At 44.2% G+C, this 17,650-nt stretch overlaps 3 protein-coding genes across 3 annotated transcripts in view; 1 reads left to right on the forward strand and 2 right to left on the reverse strand.

Annotated features, from left to right (window-relative positions):
* The first annotated feature begins 255 nt into the window (after positions 1-255).
* On the forward strand, positions 256-3,119 carry LOC108147198 (adipocyte plasma membrane-associated protein). Its single transcript, XM_017273552.2, is given in 5 exon segments — positions 256-496; positions 563-638; positions 640-769; positions 825-1,125; positions 1,580-3,119. Coding segments are annotated over 5 exon segments (1,704 nt in total). The 5' UTR covers positions 256-380; the 3' UTR covers positions 2,661-3,119.
* Positions 3,059-3,736, reverse strand: LOC108147200. The gene is made up of 2 exons (XM_017273554.2): positions 3,633-3,736; positions 3,059-3,502 (listed from the first exon to the last, which is right to left on the reverse strand). The coding sequence occupies exon 2, from the start codon at positions 3,477-3,479 to the stop codon at positions 3,183-3,185; it is 297 nt and encodes a 98-aa protein (XP_017129043.1). The 5' UTR covers positions 3,480-3,502; positions 3,633-3,736; the 3' UTR covers positions 3,059-3,182.
* Positions 3,737-5,506: 1,770 nt separating this feature from the next.
* The window catches only part of LOC108147201 (dynein beta chain, ciliary), a 40,436-nt gene continuing 28,292 nt past the window's right edge, over positions 5,507-17,650 (reverse strand). The window contains exons 25-33 of the mRNA XM_017273555.2: positions 17,053-17,301; positions 15,062-15,538; positions 14,081-14,445; positions 10,002-10,140; positions 9,767-9,933; positions 8,069-9,713; positions 6,487-7,613; positions 6,101-6,295; positions 5,507-6,029 (exon numbers count right to left, since the gene is read on the reverse strand). Of these exons, the coding sequence (XP_017129044.1) occupies positions 5,930-6,029; positions 6,101-6,295; positions 6,487-7,613; positions 8,069-9,713; positions 9,767-9,933; positions 10,002-10,140; positions 14,081-14,445; positions 15,062-15,538; positions 17,053-17,301 (4,464 nt within the window). The 3' untranslated portion in view covers positions 5,507-5,929. The remainder of the gene's footprint in view (positions 6,030-6,100; positions 6,296-6,486; positions 7,614-8,068; positions 9,714-9,766; positions 9,934-10,001; positions 10,141-14,080; positions 14,446-15,061; positions 15,539-17,052; positions 17,302-17,650) is intronic.

Genomic DNA, 17,650 nt, shown 5'->3' on the forward strand with positions numbered 1-17,650 from the left:
GCAAAAGGTTCATTTAATATTATAACTAACAGGTTTTAATATTATTATATGTTTTTTGTAGCTTACAAATGTATACAAAAAAAGGTGCATTTTAAGTTTATCATATTTTATACAAATCATAATTAATTTAAAAGTTAAATTGCACAGTTCCGAAAAGCTCAGACTTCAAGCTCTTGTTGCAGAGTGTTAGAGATGGCAAAATTGGAAGACAACCGATAGTAATATCGATATTATTGCCAGCTCTACCGGCCCCGGGATGACTTTTGCGTTTTTTTCTTGTTGAACTTTGCCGTCGTGTCGTTTTCTTTGGGGGATATTGCTTGAAAGAAGCTGTTTTTTGGGCTATAATTTGTGATCGGAGGACGCACAAGGAAGCAATCATGGGCCTGCTGTACGCGCTGCGTGTTCGGATCATGAACTTCATGATTTTCTTCCTCATCATCATCCTAATACCCGGCCTGCCGCCGCGCACCACCTTTCCCTTCAAGGAATATGTGTAAGTGCTCCGTCCAATTGACGTAATTCGCGGCCTAATCCTTGGAGATATCTTTGGCCCACACAGTGTGACCCCGCCCAAGGACCTGAAGGGCGCCCTGGAGCCGAACTTTCACCTGGACGGCGCCGAGCGACTGCTGGAGGGGGCGGGTCTACGGCCCCGAGTGCCTTATAGCCCGCAACAACGAGATCTACACCGGCATCCATGGCGGTGAGGTCATCAAGCTAACCTCCAACCATGTCACGCATGTCACCAAGATCGGCCAGCCCTGCGGTGGGTAATTGAGTGCTCAGCAAGGAGTAGTTTACAATGATAGTTCCCTTTGCAGAGGACATTTACGAGGAGTCCAGGTGCGGCCGTCCTCTGGGACTGGCCTTTGATACGCAGGGCAACAACCTCATCATCGCCGACGCCTACTACGGCATTTGGCAGGTGGACCTGGGGTCCAACAAGAAGACCCTGCTGGTTTCCCCTGCCCAGGAGCTTGCCGGCAAGACCATCAACCGTCCTGCTAAGATTTTCAATGGCCTGACGGTCGGCAAACAGGGTGACATCTACTGGACGGACTCCTCGTCGGATTTCACTATCGAAGACCTCGTCTTCGCCAGCTTTGCAAACCCCTCGGGCCGGTGAGTTCATCGCGAATTATAGAGTTCACTCATTGTCTAATAGGATCGGCTTCAGAGGTCGTAGCTAACGTAGACATTTTTGTAGGTCAAGCCGGTATAATTTTAAAGTCAGTATAAAAATGCTTGATAAATAAGATTGACGGATTATATTTAGTTAGTTCCTTAGTATTTCTATATAACTTTCGGTAAACTTTGCTTTGGTTATAACATCTTGTGATTAAGGAACACAATAATCTATAAAGATTAAGCTTTAACCACTTAGTTTACTACAAGATACATTAATTCGATTCTTTCCTGAGTCAGGTTCTCTTGTCTATTACCATATTCAAAATTTGAACTTGAGCAGTCTAGACGTGGTTCCAGTTACAGAAGTTCGACTGTAAGACGAACCCAAACCGGTTTCGAGATCGGGTCTAATGGTCACTAACGGTCTTCGCTTTTTTCTCCCTTCCAGTCTTTTCAAATACGACCGTTCGAAGAATGTGAGCGAGGTGCTGCTGGACGAACTGGTCTTCGCCAACGGCTTGGCGCTCAGCCCCAACGAGGACTTCATCGTGGTGGCCGAGACGGGTGCACTGCGTCTGACCAAGTACCATCTTAAGGGAGCGAAGGCCGGCCAGAGCGAGGTGTTCGTTGATGGACTGCCCGGTTTGCCAGACAACCTGACGCCCGACGCCGAGGGCCTCTGGGTGCCATTGGTCGTGAGCTCGGACAGTGAGCATCCTAATGGCTTCACCCTGTTCACCCGCTTCCCCAGCGTGCGTCTGTTCCTGGCCCGCATGCTGGCCCTGTTCGAGCTGCCCTTCCGCTACCTGAATAGCGTTTACCCGAACAAGTTCTCGCAGCGATTCGTCCACTTCGTGGGACACATGGAGAGCATCAGTGTGCTGGCACCCAAGCGCACTACTGTGGTGCGCGTGGACTGGAACGGCAACATTGTGGGCTCCCTGCATGGATTTGACAAGTCGGCCAAGACGGTTTCGCACGTGCTGGAGTTCCAGGACTACCTGTTCCTGGGATCGCCCACCAATCAGTACTTGGCGCGTGTGAAGTCGCCAAAGACCAAGCAGCCCACGCTCAAGGTGCGCAATGTGCGCGTCGAAGGCGACGGTCTGGAGGCGTCTATTGGTGTGCCGCCCAGCACAACAACGCCCAAGCCGCAGCCCAAGGCGGTGCCCAGCACAACCACGCCAAAACCCACTACAAGTACGACAACAACCACGCCAAAACCCACAACAACGACGACCACCAAGAAGCCAACGACCACCACCACCACCACTACTACTACAACCACTACACCCAAGCCAACCACCACGAAGCCGCCGACAACAAAGCCACCTACTACTACGACAACAACCACGACAACTCCCAAGCCAGCTACGACTACAACTCCCAAGCCGGCTAAACCGACACCCAAGCGTACAGTGCCTGAGAAACCAGCGCCCGTGGAGGAGGAGATTCCAGCGGACACCAAGCCACCCAAGAAGGAGAAGCTCAAGGTCATCAACAAGCAGGGCGTCAATGTTGAGCTCTAGGATCGCAACATCTGTCGCCTACTGAGTTTATCGGGGATGTTCCCAGACGCGAGATTAGTTTGTTCACGTAGTCAAAGCCGATTCTGTTTATTATCTTTTCCCTCCAACCTCTCAACTATTTTTTGGGAATATCCAGCCAGGTCTCTTTTATTTATCATGTCCCAAACTCAGGCTAAAGGGCCAGTTAATTTTAGTCAAAATGTAGCTAAACACTGATTTGCCGGGATGCCTAGCTCAGATGATCCTCGAAGGGCAGCGCTTTATATGTGTCGGTTTTGCATATAATTCTGTTTTGCTTAAGCGCTCTATACATTCCATTCTCTTTCCCAACCGAAAGTGCATTCCATCTAGTTAAGTTTAAAGTAAACAATGCCCCTAAATTGTTGAAAGCGAGCAACTTTTGATTTTGTACTGATATTTTCTTATTTTCACTAAAAATAAAGGTATTTTGTAAACATAGACCTAATCGTAATGAGGTTGGTTGTCTTAGAGTAGCGTTAAATTAAGATTAGCTGATAGCTATCACTTGGTGGACACAGATTGGCTGATCTTGGGTCGGCTTGGCGGCTCCTTGGGATCCGTCCAGGCCCAGTCGGCATAGTGGACGCAGCGGCCCAGCTCCTCGGAGTACAGCTGCGACTGTGGACAGCGCTGGAGACGAGCCCGCGTGCCCTGCTTGTCGCACACCCAGTAAGCCGTGGGATCCCAGAAGTTCCGGAACATGCGGTTCATCTCCTCCAGACCCTGGCAGCCGGGTTCGCCATTGTGCTCGTGCGACTGGCGCTTCTGGATGGGCAGATGGGCTGATGCCGTGGCCATTTCTTCTCTGCGTCTTTGGAGTTCTGAAAACGAAACCGGAGGTAAGTGTTTGTCCACGATAGCTGAGCGTGATCAGCGCATAAATTTACTATAATTCTTGGCAAATGTCTTGCCCCAGATATTTCATTGAATTGAATTTCCCTTTTCACTTACCTTGTGCTATTTCTTGGTTTCTTTTTTTTTAACGGCTAGCAGCCTGTTGCTTGCTGTCGCTGAGTTATTTCACTTCTGATTTGTCATACCGAATCATTTCCCGCTTAAATACCATTCCGCCGAACGACGCCGTCGACGTCGACGTCCGCTGCTTCCTGATAGCGTTAGAAATGTCTGGTTCGAGGGCCGATGTCGGGCAACGAGCAGTTTTTATCTAAGTATAAAACCCACAAATTTGCACTGTGCGCGGAAAACTGAATCGCCTTCATCTTGAGGCGCCCCACGGGTGTGTGGGTGTGGGGGGTGTTGGTTGGTGTTTCGCTGGCTGGCCGAGTGTCACGTGTAGCCTTCGTGGTCTGGGAAATACTCCCGGCGAGAGTTATACACACCAACGCAGACGGCCATATATTTCGCACAAAAAACGAGCGCAAACATTTGGAGAAAAAATTAGGTAACAAGCTCTCAGGCTGAAACCTCTTATGCACTGAAAAAAATAGTCAAATAATAGTTTTGTATCGGGAAACTTATTCCTTTATAAAGGAATGATCCATCAATTATCAATCAATTTTTAGGTTCTAAACAATTGTTTTTATATCGCTACAAAATACAATATATTCAAGTATTTTGTATTTAACACATCGTTTTCAAAATTTGTGCCACAGTTTTTTGTAATCGACGAACATTTTAAATTGTTTTTTTATTTTATATATGAATATCAATTTTTTTAAAACTGTTTTGAAGGGCTCATTGCATTGTGCATCAAGCTAAATTTAAATTTTTTAGATTTCGTTAAGTTTAAAAATTTTTTAGTATTATTAACTGTTTAAAAGAAAAGAAATTAATTTAATTTACTCTATTTGCTTCTAAACTGCTTATTATATTAATTAAATTTGTTAAAAATACGTAAATATTTAATTGTTTCAATATTTTTTCTCTCTGTCTAGAGCAACATTTTTTTTGCCAATAGTTTCTTTTTTTAGTATTCCAAGGGCCTAAGGTCAGAAACCCGCTATAGTCTGTCGAGTAATGACGCCAGAGGAAAATGTCAACAAATGCATATAGCTTGCACACACTTGAATCAGTGTCAATAAACCCCTGGAATCTAGCAATTGGGGGTTTAATGCGTAATTCGCTTCTAGTATCAGCTAGATCACGCATCCGCCGTGTGGCCCCGATGACGAGCCCCTCTATTTTATACCCTAGTCAGTAACTTTCCCCTCAGTGGGAGGCACACGTTCGTGTGTCACCTCTCTGCGAAATATGAAGGCATATGCCAACCACACTTTATCACCTAACGAGCTAATCAGCTAAAACCTAGACGGTAAAAAAACTCGAGTTTCGTTGGTGTGTAAGACCAATAATTAATTGGCCGAACTCTATTCACGTGATCGCCCAAGGGTTGGTGAGTTTGACCGCCGTGAAATCGAGAAATAAACCGGAATTAGCGGTTCGGTAGTCTGGCGATTATGTGAGCACGTGAACAGCTGGTGGTCAAAGTCGTCGGGGCCTCCGGATCCTATGCTTTCATGTGGGTCTGGCGATCGAGGCGTGCTCGATGTGAGGTATTTCTATAAAATAATCACGATCGAGTTTGGGGGGTTCGCTAGATTGTCACTGAACTTCAGGTGAAGTGCTTCAAACATGAGTCTGAAATTTCATGAAATTACCGACGTGCTATCTCGTGCTATGTCTGAGCCGGCGAATATTTCATAATGTTATCGCGATACTAAGAAATTCGCAAAATGTTCCTTGTTTAGTCTTGTCAAAAATATAATTAGAACTTGAACAAGTTCTGGATTGAGTTCCAATATATACATATATGTATAATATATTTATTGATTATATTTATTTGGTTTTTATAATAATTTTCATAGAAATATATTTAATATAAACTGGTTGTAACCAGTTAAATGTGCTATTCGGTGAATCGAATTTTTCTCTTTTCTATAATGCTTGAAGAATTTCTCAAACAATTTTGACCATTTCGTGTCTGACTTACTTCACATGGCAACAGGCAAGCACTTTAGCACATGATTTCGGAAACATAAGATAAGCTATACTTTTTCCGTTTCGTCACCATTACGCCAGGAGCACGTGAGTTGCGCGAGCTGAAAGTTATAAATATCTACTAATTGATTAGTCATACATGGGTATATCGTGGAATCGGGGCTTTCTCGCCTCTTGGTGGAATGACGCCGATTTTTATGGGTGTATGTGTGGTGGGAATACAAAAGCGTATGTTGAAACAGATTTGTGATTGAATTGGTGACTATTCTTCGGGTTGAATATTAAATCATTTATGGCTGCAGTAAAAGTGCCACGCCCCCCAATATCCATCTCGAGGGGCGTTCGCGGGTCTTCAGGTTAAAGGTCCACACATAGGTATTTCCCCGCGATCTAAAAGGGGGCAAAGAGCGCCTTCAGTCAATAAGAAAATGCAGACAATGGAGTGGGCGAGTGTCACCCACCTGGTCTTGTACAAAGGACACTCGTAGACGCGCTGCAGCTCCTGCTTCTCCTGGACAATGGACTTGATGTAGATGACGGGCATGGCGCAAAGCATCTCCTTGGGACGCAGCGCCACAATGGAGTTCAGTTGGCAGTCCCAGCTGGCCCCGTCCATGTACAGGTCGTGGACAAAGGCGCCCTCCATGGGCGGCAGGCTGTACGAAAGGGAGAGTTCAAAGGTCAGAGGGTCGGCGGGAAAACAAACAACGGAGGCAAGCAAAAAGCTATCGTGAATCGCAAAGTAATTGGTTTTAAAATATAAATTTTATTCAAAAATATTTTATAAAGAGACCAAGCTAATTTGTAACGAAATTCGATATAAAGAAATATTTTGACCAGGACTTACGTGACGTCATCCTTTTGTTTCTTGGTGACGTCGCAGCTGATCAGCATCCGATCCAGCGGAAGGTCGTGTTTCCGGGCGCTCTCCTGCATAATGGCGGTGAGGAAGCTCTGCGGATTGAAGAGTCCGCCCAGCCAGATGGCGCAGGGCAGCTTGAAGTCGTTCAGCCAGCCGGCCAGCTCCTTGATGCGGTGCAGCAGGTCGGCGAACCAGGACTGCAGGCCCAGCATGCTGGGATAGGCCAGTCGAGCCCAAGCAGCCGGCACATGATCATAGAAGATGGCATGATCCAGGCGCTCCATTTCCTGGGTAATGGTTAGTTCGCCCCTCAGTCCCAGCATCAGTTCCCGCAGCGATCGCTTGATCTCGCGGATCAGAGCGTTCATCCGCTCGCATTCTTGAAGGGCCACCACCACAAAAGGCGTCTTGCGCTCCACGCGATTCAGGAGAGCCTGCAGATTGAACTCGTCCTGCAGTTTGTCCAGGAAGTCGTCGATCATGATCTTCACCAGCTCCTCCCGCGGGGCTCCACAGTGGGAGCTTAGCTCCGATTCCCTCGGCTGCAGCTCGAAAATGGTGCGCAGCAATTGCTCGGAGGCGGTGGTCAGGAAACCAATCTCCGCATTCGGATGGAGACCATATAGCAGAGGGCTCTCCTCCGGCAGCATTTCCGTAATATACGAATGATAGCCCTCAAAGTCAAGATTCGGTGGAGCCGGGAAGGCAGGACACAGTTCGAAGTCCCCATCAATGAGGTCCTGCTGCAGCAGCTCCTCCAGATAGGTCTGGCACAGCCGGCGGTCCCAGTCATCCGTAATATGACCGCCATACATTATCTCACCGAAGAGATACCGCAGATCCTCCCAGGGAATCCGATTGCTGCCCTCCAAATAGTTGTGCAGCACATTTGCCGAGATGGTGAGGTCACCAATGTTAAACGGGTACACCTTGTTCCAGCCCTGCGGTCCAAACTTGCGCCTTTCGCCGGCCACCGCGTGGAAATAGCAGAGGGCGAATAGGATTGACTTGAACTCCGCCTCCTGGGTGCATGTTTCCAGTGCGTCCTGCGAGAAGTTGTCCCACGCCTTGTGCAGATTGGCCGCCATCCCGGACGGCGGTTCATTGACCACCTGTTGGGTATTATTTATTTGTACTTATAACAAGTTAATTCGGATTTGACTTGGGAATTTTTGACGAACATTAAAATAGACCTTCGGAATAGAATAAACAAATATCTGGCTATTGAATTCAAAATTGTATATTTAATATTCAAAGTAAATATTAAATCATATTATAAATATAATGCAAGTTAAATTGCATGATTTATTATTAAAATATTTTTATTGATGTGGAAAAAAATCCACTTTGATTTTAAAGTATTTTCTTTACGTTTAATAAGGTTTAAATTTAAATAAAAGATTTGCGGCTATTGTAAGTTTTATAGTTAAAAAAAAATATCTTGTCGGTCTCTGTTTGAAAGGAAATATTTTGTTTTATTATCATTTTCATGGATAAAACAATACATTTTCTGAAATCTTAAGAATGTAGTAAATTCGTTTGAGAGATTAAAAAATGCATTACACACCTTTAGCGAAGACTCCAGAATGCCTTGTGGAATCACGTGGTATTGGGGATCCGGTGCAGGCTCGGCGCTTATAAACAGCCGGAAACTGGACTCGCCCTGCGTCTCGCTCTGCAGGACGATCCGTTCGATGAGCTTCTCCAGCGTGGGCAACCAATTGACCACCAGATGGATATTCTGCAGGATGACCCATTGCTGACCCGACTCCAGAGCCTGCACAATGGCCTGTTCGGCCAGCAGCTCCTGGCCCTGGCCCAAGGAGATATTGACCAGGGTATCGGACTCCGAATGGAATCCCTGGCGCTGCCCGTAACGCTCCACATCGCGGATGGGATCCACACCGGGTGACAGGATGAAGAAGGCAGGCGTGGCTGCATTCAGCTCCTGGAAAATGGCCGCAAACGGCGGTGTTTGGATTTCGGCATACGAGCGACCCATTGTCTGCTCCACAAACTGCCGCATGGCATAGGTCATGCGATCGGGTCTTAGGGATCGGATGATGCACAGTTTCTGGAGCGGAGTGCGGTGCTTCCATTCGCCGGGAAACTGTTCCCGCTCCGGTGTTTCACTGGCCATAAACTTCCGCCAGCGCTTCGTGTAGTTCTCCATGTCCTTGTCGATGCCATAGAAATGCTCAATCAAAGTCAAGGATTTTATGCCTCCCCAGGCACTGCGACTCACGAAGTCCAAGGGGGACAAAGTGCTGGGATCGTGGGGGTAACGCAGCAGAAAGTCCGTTTCGTCCTTGGCCACCTGTTCGGCGGCAATTAAGATGCGCAGGGTCATGTGCGAGGTGAAGGTCAGCTTGTCCACCTCGAAAAGTCCCCGTAAAGTGTATCGGTAGGTCTGCAGCGTAATGGAGTCCACCAAGTGGAGCACCCGGCGTTCATAGTTCTTCGATTCGGAGGCCAGGGCAATGGCCTGCCGGAAGACGTGCATAAAGGACTTCAGCGAGAACTTGTAGATGGGATTTATGCGACTCAGATCGGTGAGCACGAAGTACAAAATAGCAGCCCTTTTCGCCGCCGATCGGTATATATTCCGGGTATCGTCGATCTGCAGCGTGGTGACCCTTGCCTCCCTCACCTTTGCCTCGATTTCGTCCACGGTTCGCTTGGTGTTTTCCAAATTGATGACCAAAGCATGGTCGTCCAGGACATTCTCGCCCGCCGAAGCCAACCTGGCCAGCAGTTCATCTTCCAGCGCCTTCAGGGATATCTTAAACTTGTTCTGCTGCACGGTGACTTCCGTTTTCATTTGCTCCAGATCTGGCCTTTCAATCTTCACCACCTCCGCCAGTAGCTGCTCCTCGAGTCCATCTGGGGTAACAGTAAAGTTGATTAGAGTGGTCTGCGCCTGCATTTCCGGCTTGTAGTGGGGATTGGCCATCTTGGTGTGCAGGATGAGCCGGAAGTTGGCATGGAACTCAATTTCCTTGTCGCCAATGCGCAGATAGCGACCCTTTTTTATCAACGCCCGACTGAGTAGTGGCTCCAGAACGGTGTCCATAGACTCCTCGATTTGTTCGATGAGCACGGTTTCTCCCTGGGAGATACTCTTCTCCAGGGCCTCCAGGAAACCCTTTTGTCTCAGCCGCAAAACCACCAAGGCGGCGCCAAATCGTATCTTGATCCACTTTATGCCCTGGCTGGAAATTCCATTTCGATTTCACCGGCGCTAAAATTAACCATATACACTTACAGTTGGGGATCTATCATCAAAGGCCATCTGGTGGAGTACTGCAAAATGGTTGCATTCTCCGTGGACATTCGATCCATGGGCAGACCTTCGTTGTTCCAGGCGGCAATCTGAGCATCGTCCGAGAAAAGGGCCAGAGTATCCACGACCTCAGTGTGCGGAATGTGCGGCTGGGGAGCGGAAGGACTCGGACTTAAAGTTCCAGTCTGGTTTCGAAGTGAAAGTGCACACTACTTACATCGATTTTGCGAAAGTTGGGCAGCCACATCTTGTGCTGCAACTCTTCGCGGTAGCGGCGCGTGAAGCAGCCCACGTAGGACAGGAACGAGGAAATTAGCAGTATATCTCCAGGCAGGGTTCCAATCTTGGCTTGCAGGCTGAAAAGGCAGTAGGGTCGGAGTAAGAAAAGGGGGTAAGTGAAAGGATAAGCTACCAAGTGCAGGTGGTAAAAGACAATCCCCCCCCCTTTGATGCTAACAAATCGTATAAATTACAGCACCAGGAAGCTATCCGACATCCGCTGCAGCCTTCGCCTTTTCCTTGAGTCCGTGCTGCATTTAAATTTAAATGAGGGGAAATTGAAAAAATAATGATGTCGGATGATGAGGAGGAAGTAGCAGGTTGTTGCTGCCACTTTGTTGCTGACATTCCCGATGATGCGCTGGGGGTGGGCTGAACGACGGCATCCCGCCTCAAGTGGTTGCATAAATTATCGGAAATTGCTGCATGCCAACTCTCATTGAAATATTTCAGCTTATTATTATTATTATTATTATTATTATATCAAAGCCCTGGAACGGGGATTGGCGTAGCAGGGAGCACTTTTTGCGTTGCTAGCATAAACTATTTTCAATTAGTTAACCGTCGTCATGCCCCCTTCCCCGCCAGACGCACTTCAACTAAAACGACAATGATTTATGCTCATTTATATGCGCATTCGTATGTTTAAAAGATACTTACAAATGGTTCTTTGTAATTGAATAATCAAATAATTGCTCTCAGTCCAGAGGCTTAACAATGGAAACAAATAGGGATTTCAGCTAGCAGCAAAAAAATTGAAAAAATACCAAAGATAGCATAGAAAAACATAAATTGTAAAGTTTCTATAGATCGATATAGACAGCACCCCCTCCTCTGGTAAGGAACGCAAAACAGGCGCTCCTGGCTGCCAGTTTTCTGGCATAATTGTTTTTGCAGAAATATTGTGTTGAATTTTGGTGAAATACCTGTCAGGTGACATAAGAGCATTCTCATTTAAAACTGATAGTATTTTTCGAAGGCAGCTCGACCATGCCAACAGCTCCAGCAATAACAACAACAAGTTGGCAAACAAATGCAAGTATCCTGCAGGATCTATGTGCGTGTGTGTAATGTCATTGTCAAATATGCTGAAATTTATATGCAAGTCAGAGCAGCTTACACACACACACACCTGTCCGAGAAGAGGACCCAGAACCACCCTCACAGGGTACAAACAATTTGCTGTTGTGGGTCAAATTATATTTTCATAAATATTTGAACAATTCTCGCCTGCAAATTCGGACATGGGGTGGCCCAGTACGGAGGCAGTTGCTCCTTTTGCCAGTGCATTCAATGTCCAAGAACCCCCTAGACTCACACCCCCGAACAGAGCATAAATTCACAGCCCAGCCCAGCAGGACAGTTGAGAGAATTTTTCATTTTCGTAATTCAATATGTATTTCATATGCATTTATATTCGGAATCCGCCTCCCCCGGCGATTTAGCTGCTGACGCTGCCCATTTGTGGCATTTTGTACGGGTTCGTGGTCGTGTGTGGCTTCTGCAGTTGTTTAGGTGCGAAAAATTCAGTACTTTCCGAACTTTTCCGACCCAAAACCCCACCATCATCGACGCCCTTTTCGGATTTTCTTTTGGCTTGCACGCGCACTCAATTGAATTTCAATGAATGCAGCCAGTCAATGGGCAGCCAAAGGTGTCGGAGTGCTCTGCGTGTTGAACTGTTGTACATATGTATATACGGACCCACCCGAATTGCTATTGACATCTATATGAATTTGATTAAGTTTTTTGCCACTGCTTATTGCATGTGGTGTGATGGTCTATATAATTGATAGGAAGGCACCCCATTGCTGTCGCACACGTTTCAATGGAAATGCATGACCTCAAAAGGTTGGATTTTCATTAGCTCTCTTATTCAAATGCCATTAAAATGAAAACTTTTGGCACAAGTTTGTTGATTTTTGCGAAATTTACTGTTTGAACGGTAAACATAACTATATTTGGCAGGAAAGAAAAGAAACGATGATGGCACCTGGTGAGAGCATTTATTCATAAAATGTCCCAATATTGGCATGATTTTTTGGTTTCCCAATGCAGGTTTTCATATTTTATTTTTTGTAATTCTGATTTTTATAACAAAATTAATCTGTTTTTGGTATTTGTGCTTATTATTTTTGTATGAGAGTACTGGCTAAAAGCTCGACAAAAAGGGCTTCAATATTCTTTGTTACATTTTTTAGTAAACATAACTAACATGTATTTTTTATAGTAAAAGATGGAAATTTTATAATATTCATGAAAGGCGGCCAAGTAAAAACTTTCTTTTTGTACTATTTAATTAATTTTTAACTAAAACTCTAGCATATCAATGCCGAATTTCAAAAGCTTTATTTTGTTCTTTAAATTCATAACCAAATCATTTTTGCCGCAAGCTTAAAACTTTTGATTGTAAAGGACTACTTAAAAAACTCCTTAATCTTATCCACATTTTTTTATAAAACACTTAGCTTGCAAAACAAATAAAACTCATTTTACTTTTGCCCACAGATTGCAAACAAATCACCCACACTGCAAAACAAAATAAATAAATTCGCCAGAAGTATTGTAGAAATACAACTCTCAAATAACGAAAATATTCAGTCACAGGAGGAATGTTTCTATGTTAATAATTTCTCAATAAAAGTAAAAAAAATTTAGCGCAGGTTAAACAAATACGCTTAAGCATAATAAACACTTGATTGATACATGAGTAAATTCTACATGCGACATTCGTTAAAAAAACATGTTGCATACCTCGAGGCGGTGAAATATATCATGTAAATTTCATAGTTTTCGAAGGCTGCATCAATGCAACCCATTCTTAATCCAGAGAGAGATGCAATACCCCCGGATCCATCAGCCACATCCTTTGAAAACCTAATAGGCTTTACCTCCTTCACACGCCACTTGCCTGCCTTCTTCGATTTTCTTCCTTTTCGCTGCACCTCCGCCCTATTGTGCCAACTTTCACACTTGTCAACTGCAATTGTTGGCTTGTTAGGCAGGTGCCTTGCACCTTGGCTCGACATTTTCGTGGCTCACGTCACCAGGTTTCAGAGCAGCAACCGATGGGATTAGCTCCATGGCAGCCCAGCACCACTCACTCACCATGACTATGACTACGACTATGACAAGTTTTGCATGCCCATGTTAGAGTACGTGCCTTCGGTCTGAAGCAGCTTAAATGCATTTCGGTTAACTGCCAATGATTTTTGCAAACTGCCGCCACTCCTGGCGGTTCATTGCCTGGCGACGAGTGCGCAGTCGAGTGAATGAGCCAGGTTCGGGGACCTCGCAGTGCGCCAAATGGGAGCGAGTAAATAAAATTTACGGCCTTTTGTTGCCACGGTGGTCCGCAAGCAAGCGGAATTCGCATGCACTTGAGAAAAATCAGCAAAGATTTAATTAATTTCCATTCTGATGGTCAAAAAATTGCACATCCATAATATTTATGAAATGCTATAGTTGAGTAAACGAAGAGTTTTTTTTTAAGAAGTCACAAACTATAACTTTCATTCTCCATTTAAAAACATAAAGAGTTGTCTGGAACTCACATTAGGTTTCTACGTATTAGATTCACATATTCACATATTGAATGAATCAAATAATTTAATAAATTTAAAAAAAATTAAATTTTAAGTTTTAAATGTTTGTTTATGATAAGCGCACTGCTATCCAAGAGGCAGTTTTATTTACTCGGTGGAAAATAGCTAAAAAAAACAGTCATCTAAAGTATTTCTAAGAAAATATGGGATAAGAACTTATATTAGTGGCTAGGAGCGGTTGGGTTTTAGGACCGCTGTAGCTCATTATTAATATAATATTTTCCCAGTACTTTTAAGATTTTATTCTAAGTGCAGCACCTCGCATCCACACGCTCACTGGAGGGCAGGTAAAGTGCCAAGCGAAGCAATTACAGCCATGGCGGGCGCACACAGAATGTAAATTAAATTTAATAATTGATTACGCATAAATGCAGTGGGCAACCACCCGCAATCGGACCGCCGGAGGACTCACCTCTGGACGGACTCCTTCCAGCGGACATTCTCGTTGGCCAGTCCATTGACCAGCCGATGGGCAAGGTCGATGGTGAAGGAAGTCTTGTCCGCCTCCCGCTGGCACCTCTGCTTCTCGGCCACCGCGTTCTCGAACTCCGCCTGAATCTCGGCCAGCTTGGCCTCCAGATTGTTGATCTTCGCCTTGAGGTACTGCAGCCGTTCCCTGGCCTCCAGCAGTTCCTGGTGCGAGTCCTGCAGCGCCTGCTGCTTCGGTCCCACAATGAGGAAGACCTGGTGGTAGCGGTACAGGTTGATCACCCAGGCACAGAGCCCGGCGGCAGCCACCGACTTTTGCACCACCTTGTCGGGATTGAACTCGGGGTCCTGCAATTACAATCATTTAACCTTTATCTAAATGATCTTATTCTGACACTGTTTAAAAGTGGAATAGTAAAAAAGTCTTGCTTTTGAATTCAAAAATAGGGTAAGTAAATACAAAATCACATTGTTGAATATTAAAATATTTTAATTAATTTGAAAAATATTGGAAACTAAATGGGTCCCTTGTTATTTTATTTTTAAGTAAGGAAAACTGTAGATTTAAAATAAAAGAAATTTAAATCTACATATTTCCTGTAGGATAAACCAATTTAATGTGGTAATAATTACATTACCATGTTTTTAGTTTGTTTTAAGTAAGTTTATATTTTGAAAAACAATGGTACACATAAACATTTGAATGTGTTATTTTACTACGCCGTTTTTCTCTTTTTTTCTTTACAACGCAATTGTTTTGTGGGCCACCTTGTGTTATGTTTAAGTTTAATGTGGTTGAGATTTAAATTTTCAGATATTATTGTCTCTCCAAAAATAGTCAAATCATATATAGGAAAAAAAAGAGTTAATACTCTCAAAATTTAAAATAACTAAAAAACCGCACTGAAAGTTAAAAATAATTAAATTGATTATGAAACTATTGAATTTTATTTTTTCAGCTTGCCTTGAGGTACTCCTGCAGCGTTTCAATGATATGAGGGTGTATGTTATCCTTGTTGTAGTTGAGCAGATCGTTAAGGAACTGGTCCACGCGCACCATCATCAACTTGGAGGCCTTCCAGCTGCGATCCCTTGGGATTTTACCATTGCTGGCCAGCAAAACCATGACGGCGGCACAGACATTGACAACAGCCTTGGGTGGTGAGCCAAAGGACTTGAGTTCCGTGAGGTTGTTCTTGTTTAGAGTGTTGAGGGCCGCTTGGGCGGCCACCAGAGCGGGTTCCGCCTGCCGCAGATCCTCCTCGCACACCTTGGTCTTCAGCGAGACATCCTCCTCGATGATGCGCACCCGTTTCTCCTCCTCGGAGGCCGTGTACCGCTCCCGCTTCACTTTTTCGCTTTCCGCACTAACAATCACAATTAGTTTGTCGGCGGCCGCGTTTTTGGCCGCCAGCTGTACCTCTTGGATGGCCAGTTGGTGCTGTGTGGGTGGAAACGGAATTTGAAACTCAAAGCTAGAATCAAAGTGAGCTGAAAACTTTTACGGCAGACGAAAATAATTAAGGCCACGACACGATGGCTCAATATTTACGCAGAGCAACTTTCGCGCAGTAAATTGCGGGCACATCAATAAAGAAACAAGTGGAACTCACTTGTGGTGCGAAAAACGTAGAGATGGAAAGGACTATCGAAAAACGTCAAAAAGTTGTATCTTAATAGCTATTTTTATTTTTTCCTTTTTTTATTTATCAAATAAATAAAATAAGTATATACAAAAAGTAAGATTATAATTAGTATGCGACCCTTAAAATAAAATTTCTCATTTGATAATATAAATTACTCACTATTTTATATATTCATTAGATATTTTAAGGAACACTAATGTTTTCTATTGTCTAAAGAGCCGTGCTTTAATTAACTTTGTATATTTATTTTTTATCTTTTTCTTTTATCTAAAGAGTAGGTCTATACATTCTTGTTGTTTTAATTTTTTTCAATTTTTTTTTTTAAAGCTAGCCCTGTACCACAGGTAAAAACCCCATCACTGAAGGGCAGAAGTGATGTGAAACTGGTGTAGAGGCTGGCAGGTTGAGGACCCACCAGAGCTCAGGAAAACTGAAATGGCTTTTGTTCGACAGAAACGAATTCAATTTAATTCAATTAGTTTAAATAACATTTGGCCTGCTCCCCTCATTCCCGCACCTCGTTGCTTTTACAGTTGAATGGTCGTTGTTTAGCGCCGCAAAGTTGGGCCTTCATTGCGTATACGCGACGTAACCGGAAACGGCGTTAAAAACTCAAAGAATGGCAGCGGCCATCCGCTTCTCCGGTTTCCGCCATTGATGTTGCCCCACTCTGGGGCAAGTGGACAGCAGATTTGCTGCAACAACAATTCAATTAAGCGCACTAATTGAATGTTCGACGCGACGGATCGAATGGCTGTGTAGCATTGAAAGTTGATGCCCATGATGATCGATTTTGCGGGCATACAGCGTTCTTGTTTAATTAATATTTGATGGCAGACAGACACAATTTTTAACTCTGACGTGATTGTACTACTTTTTTGTTACGTACTGGCTGGAATTATTATTTGAGGCATACAATCTTTTTGTACAGAGGGGAAAAAATACATTTTTTTATAAAGATTGTGTAAAGAAAAAAACCCAGCTTAAGCTGACAAATATTTAATAAGAACAAAAATATTTCCACAAGCCTGATAGTATTGAAAATTAATTTAATTTTAAGTTTAAAAGTATGAAATATATAATATATTGTTGATCCGAAAATATTTTCAGACACCTTATAAATTTCTATAGAGCCTCCTATAAATTTAACTATCTAAATAAAGTTAAAATTTGTGCACTCCATATACGAGATAATTTTCCCAGTGTATTGTCACCCGCGAACCGGATTCACAGCATACACATTTCATTCCCATATGCAGCATATGGTCACCGTGTGGTCCACTTCCACTCCACTCCATCATTTACTCACCTTCAGTTTGTCCACCTGACGGGCGCACTCCGCCAGCTTGGCCATTCCGCTCTGCAGACGGGCGATGCGCTCCGCAAACTCTCCGTTTTTGTCCACCAACAGTTTGCGGTAGAGGAAAATGTATTCCAGAAAAGTTTTCGGGGTCGTGTAGTTGTAGCGTTTTTCATTCTGCAGATAAATTCTCGATATCTGATTCACGGTGCCATGGACGTAAGCCATAAAGCAACCGATGGGCGGCACCAGTTCGGGCTGCATGGACATTTTTGGTGGGCGTGGGCGAAAGAGGACATGGGTCAGGTCAGTCGACTGTCGTTCTTGTGCCGGGGACTTAAAGTGTCCGCCGTGACGGCTTGCAGTTGTAAATTGTGCCCGACAGACGCATAAATTACAGGGACGGGGGCGCAGTACACTCAAAACAGGATAACAGATACATTTTCAAAAACCCAATAAAAAAATACCTTTTCAAAACTTTTTGTTATTGTTTGAAAATGTAATTAAAAAATAAAAGTCTTAAAACTATATAAACCTAAAAATTAAAAGTGTGCATAATATAATAACGTTCTTAAACGTTTAAAAAATCTATTTTTTAGTGGTCAAA

Source organism: Drosophila elegans, unplaced genomic scaffold (genome assembly GCF_018152505.1).
Source record: "Drosophila elegans isolate 14027-0461.03 unplaced genomic scaffold, ASM1815250v1 contig_476, whole genome shotgun sequence".
Lineage (NCBI taxonomy): Eukaryota > Metazoa > Arthropoda > Insecta > Diptera > Drosophilidae > Drosophila > Drosophila elegans.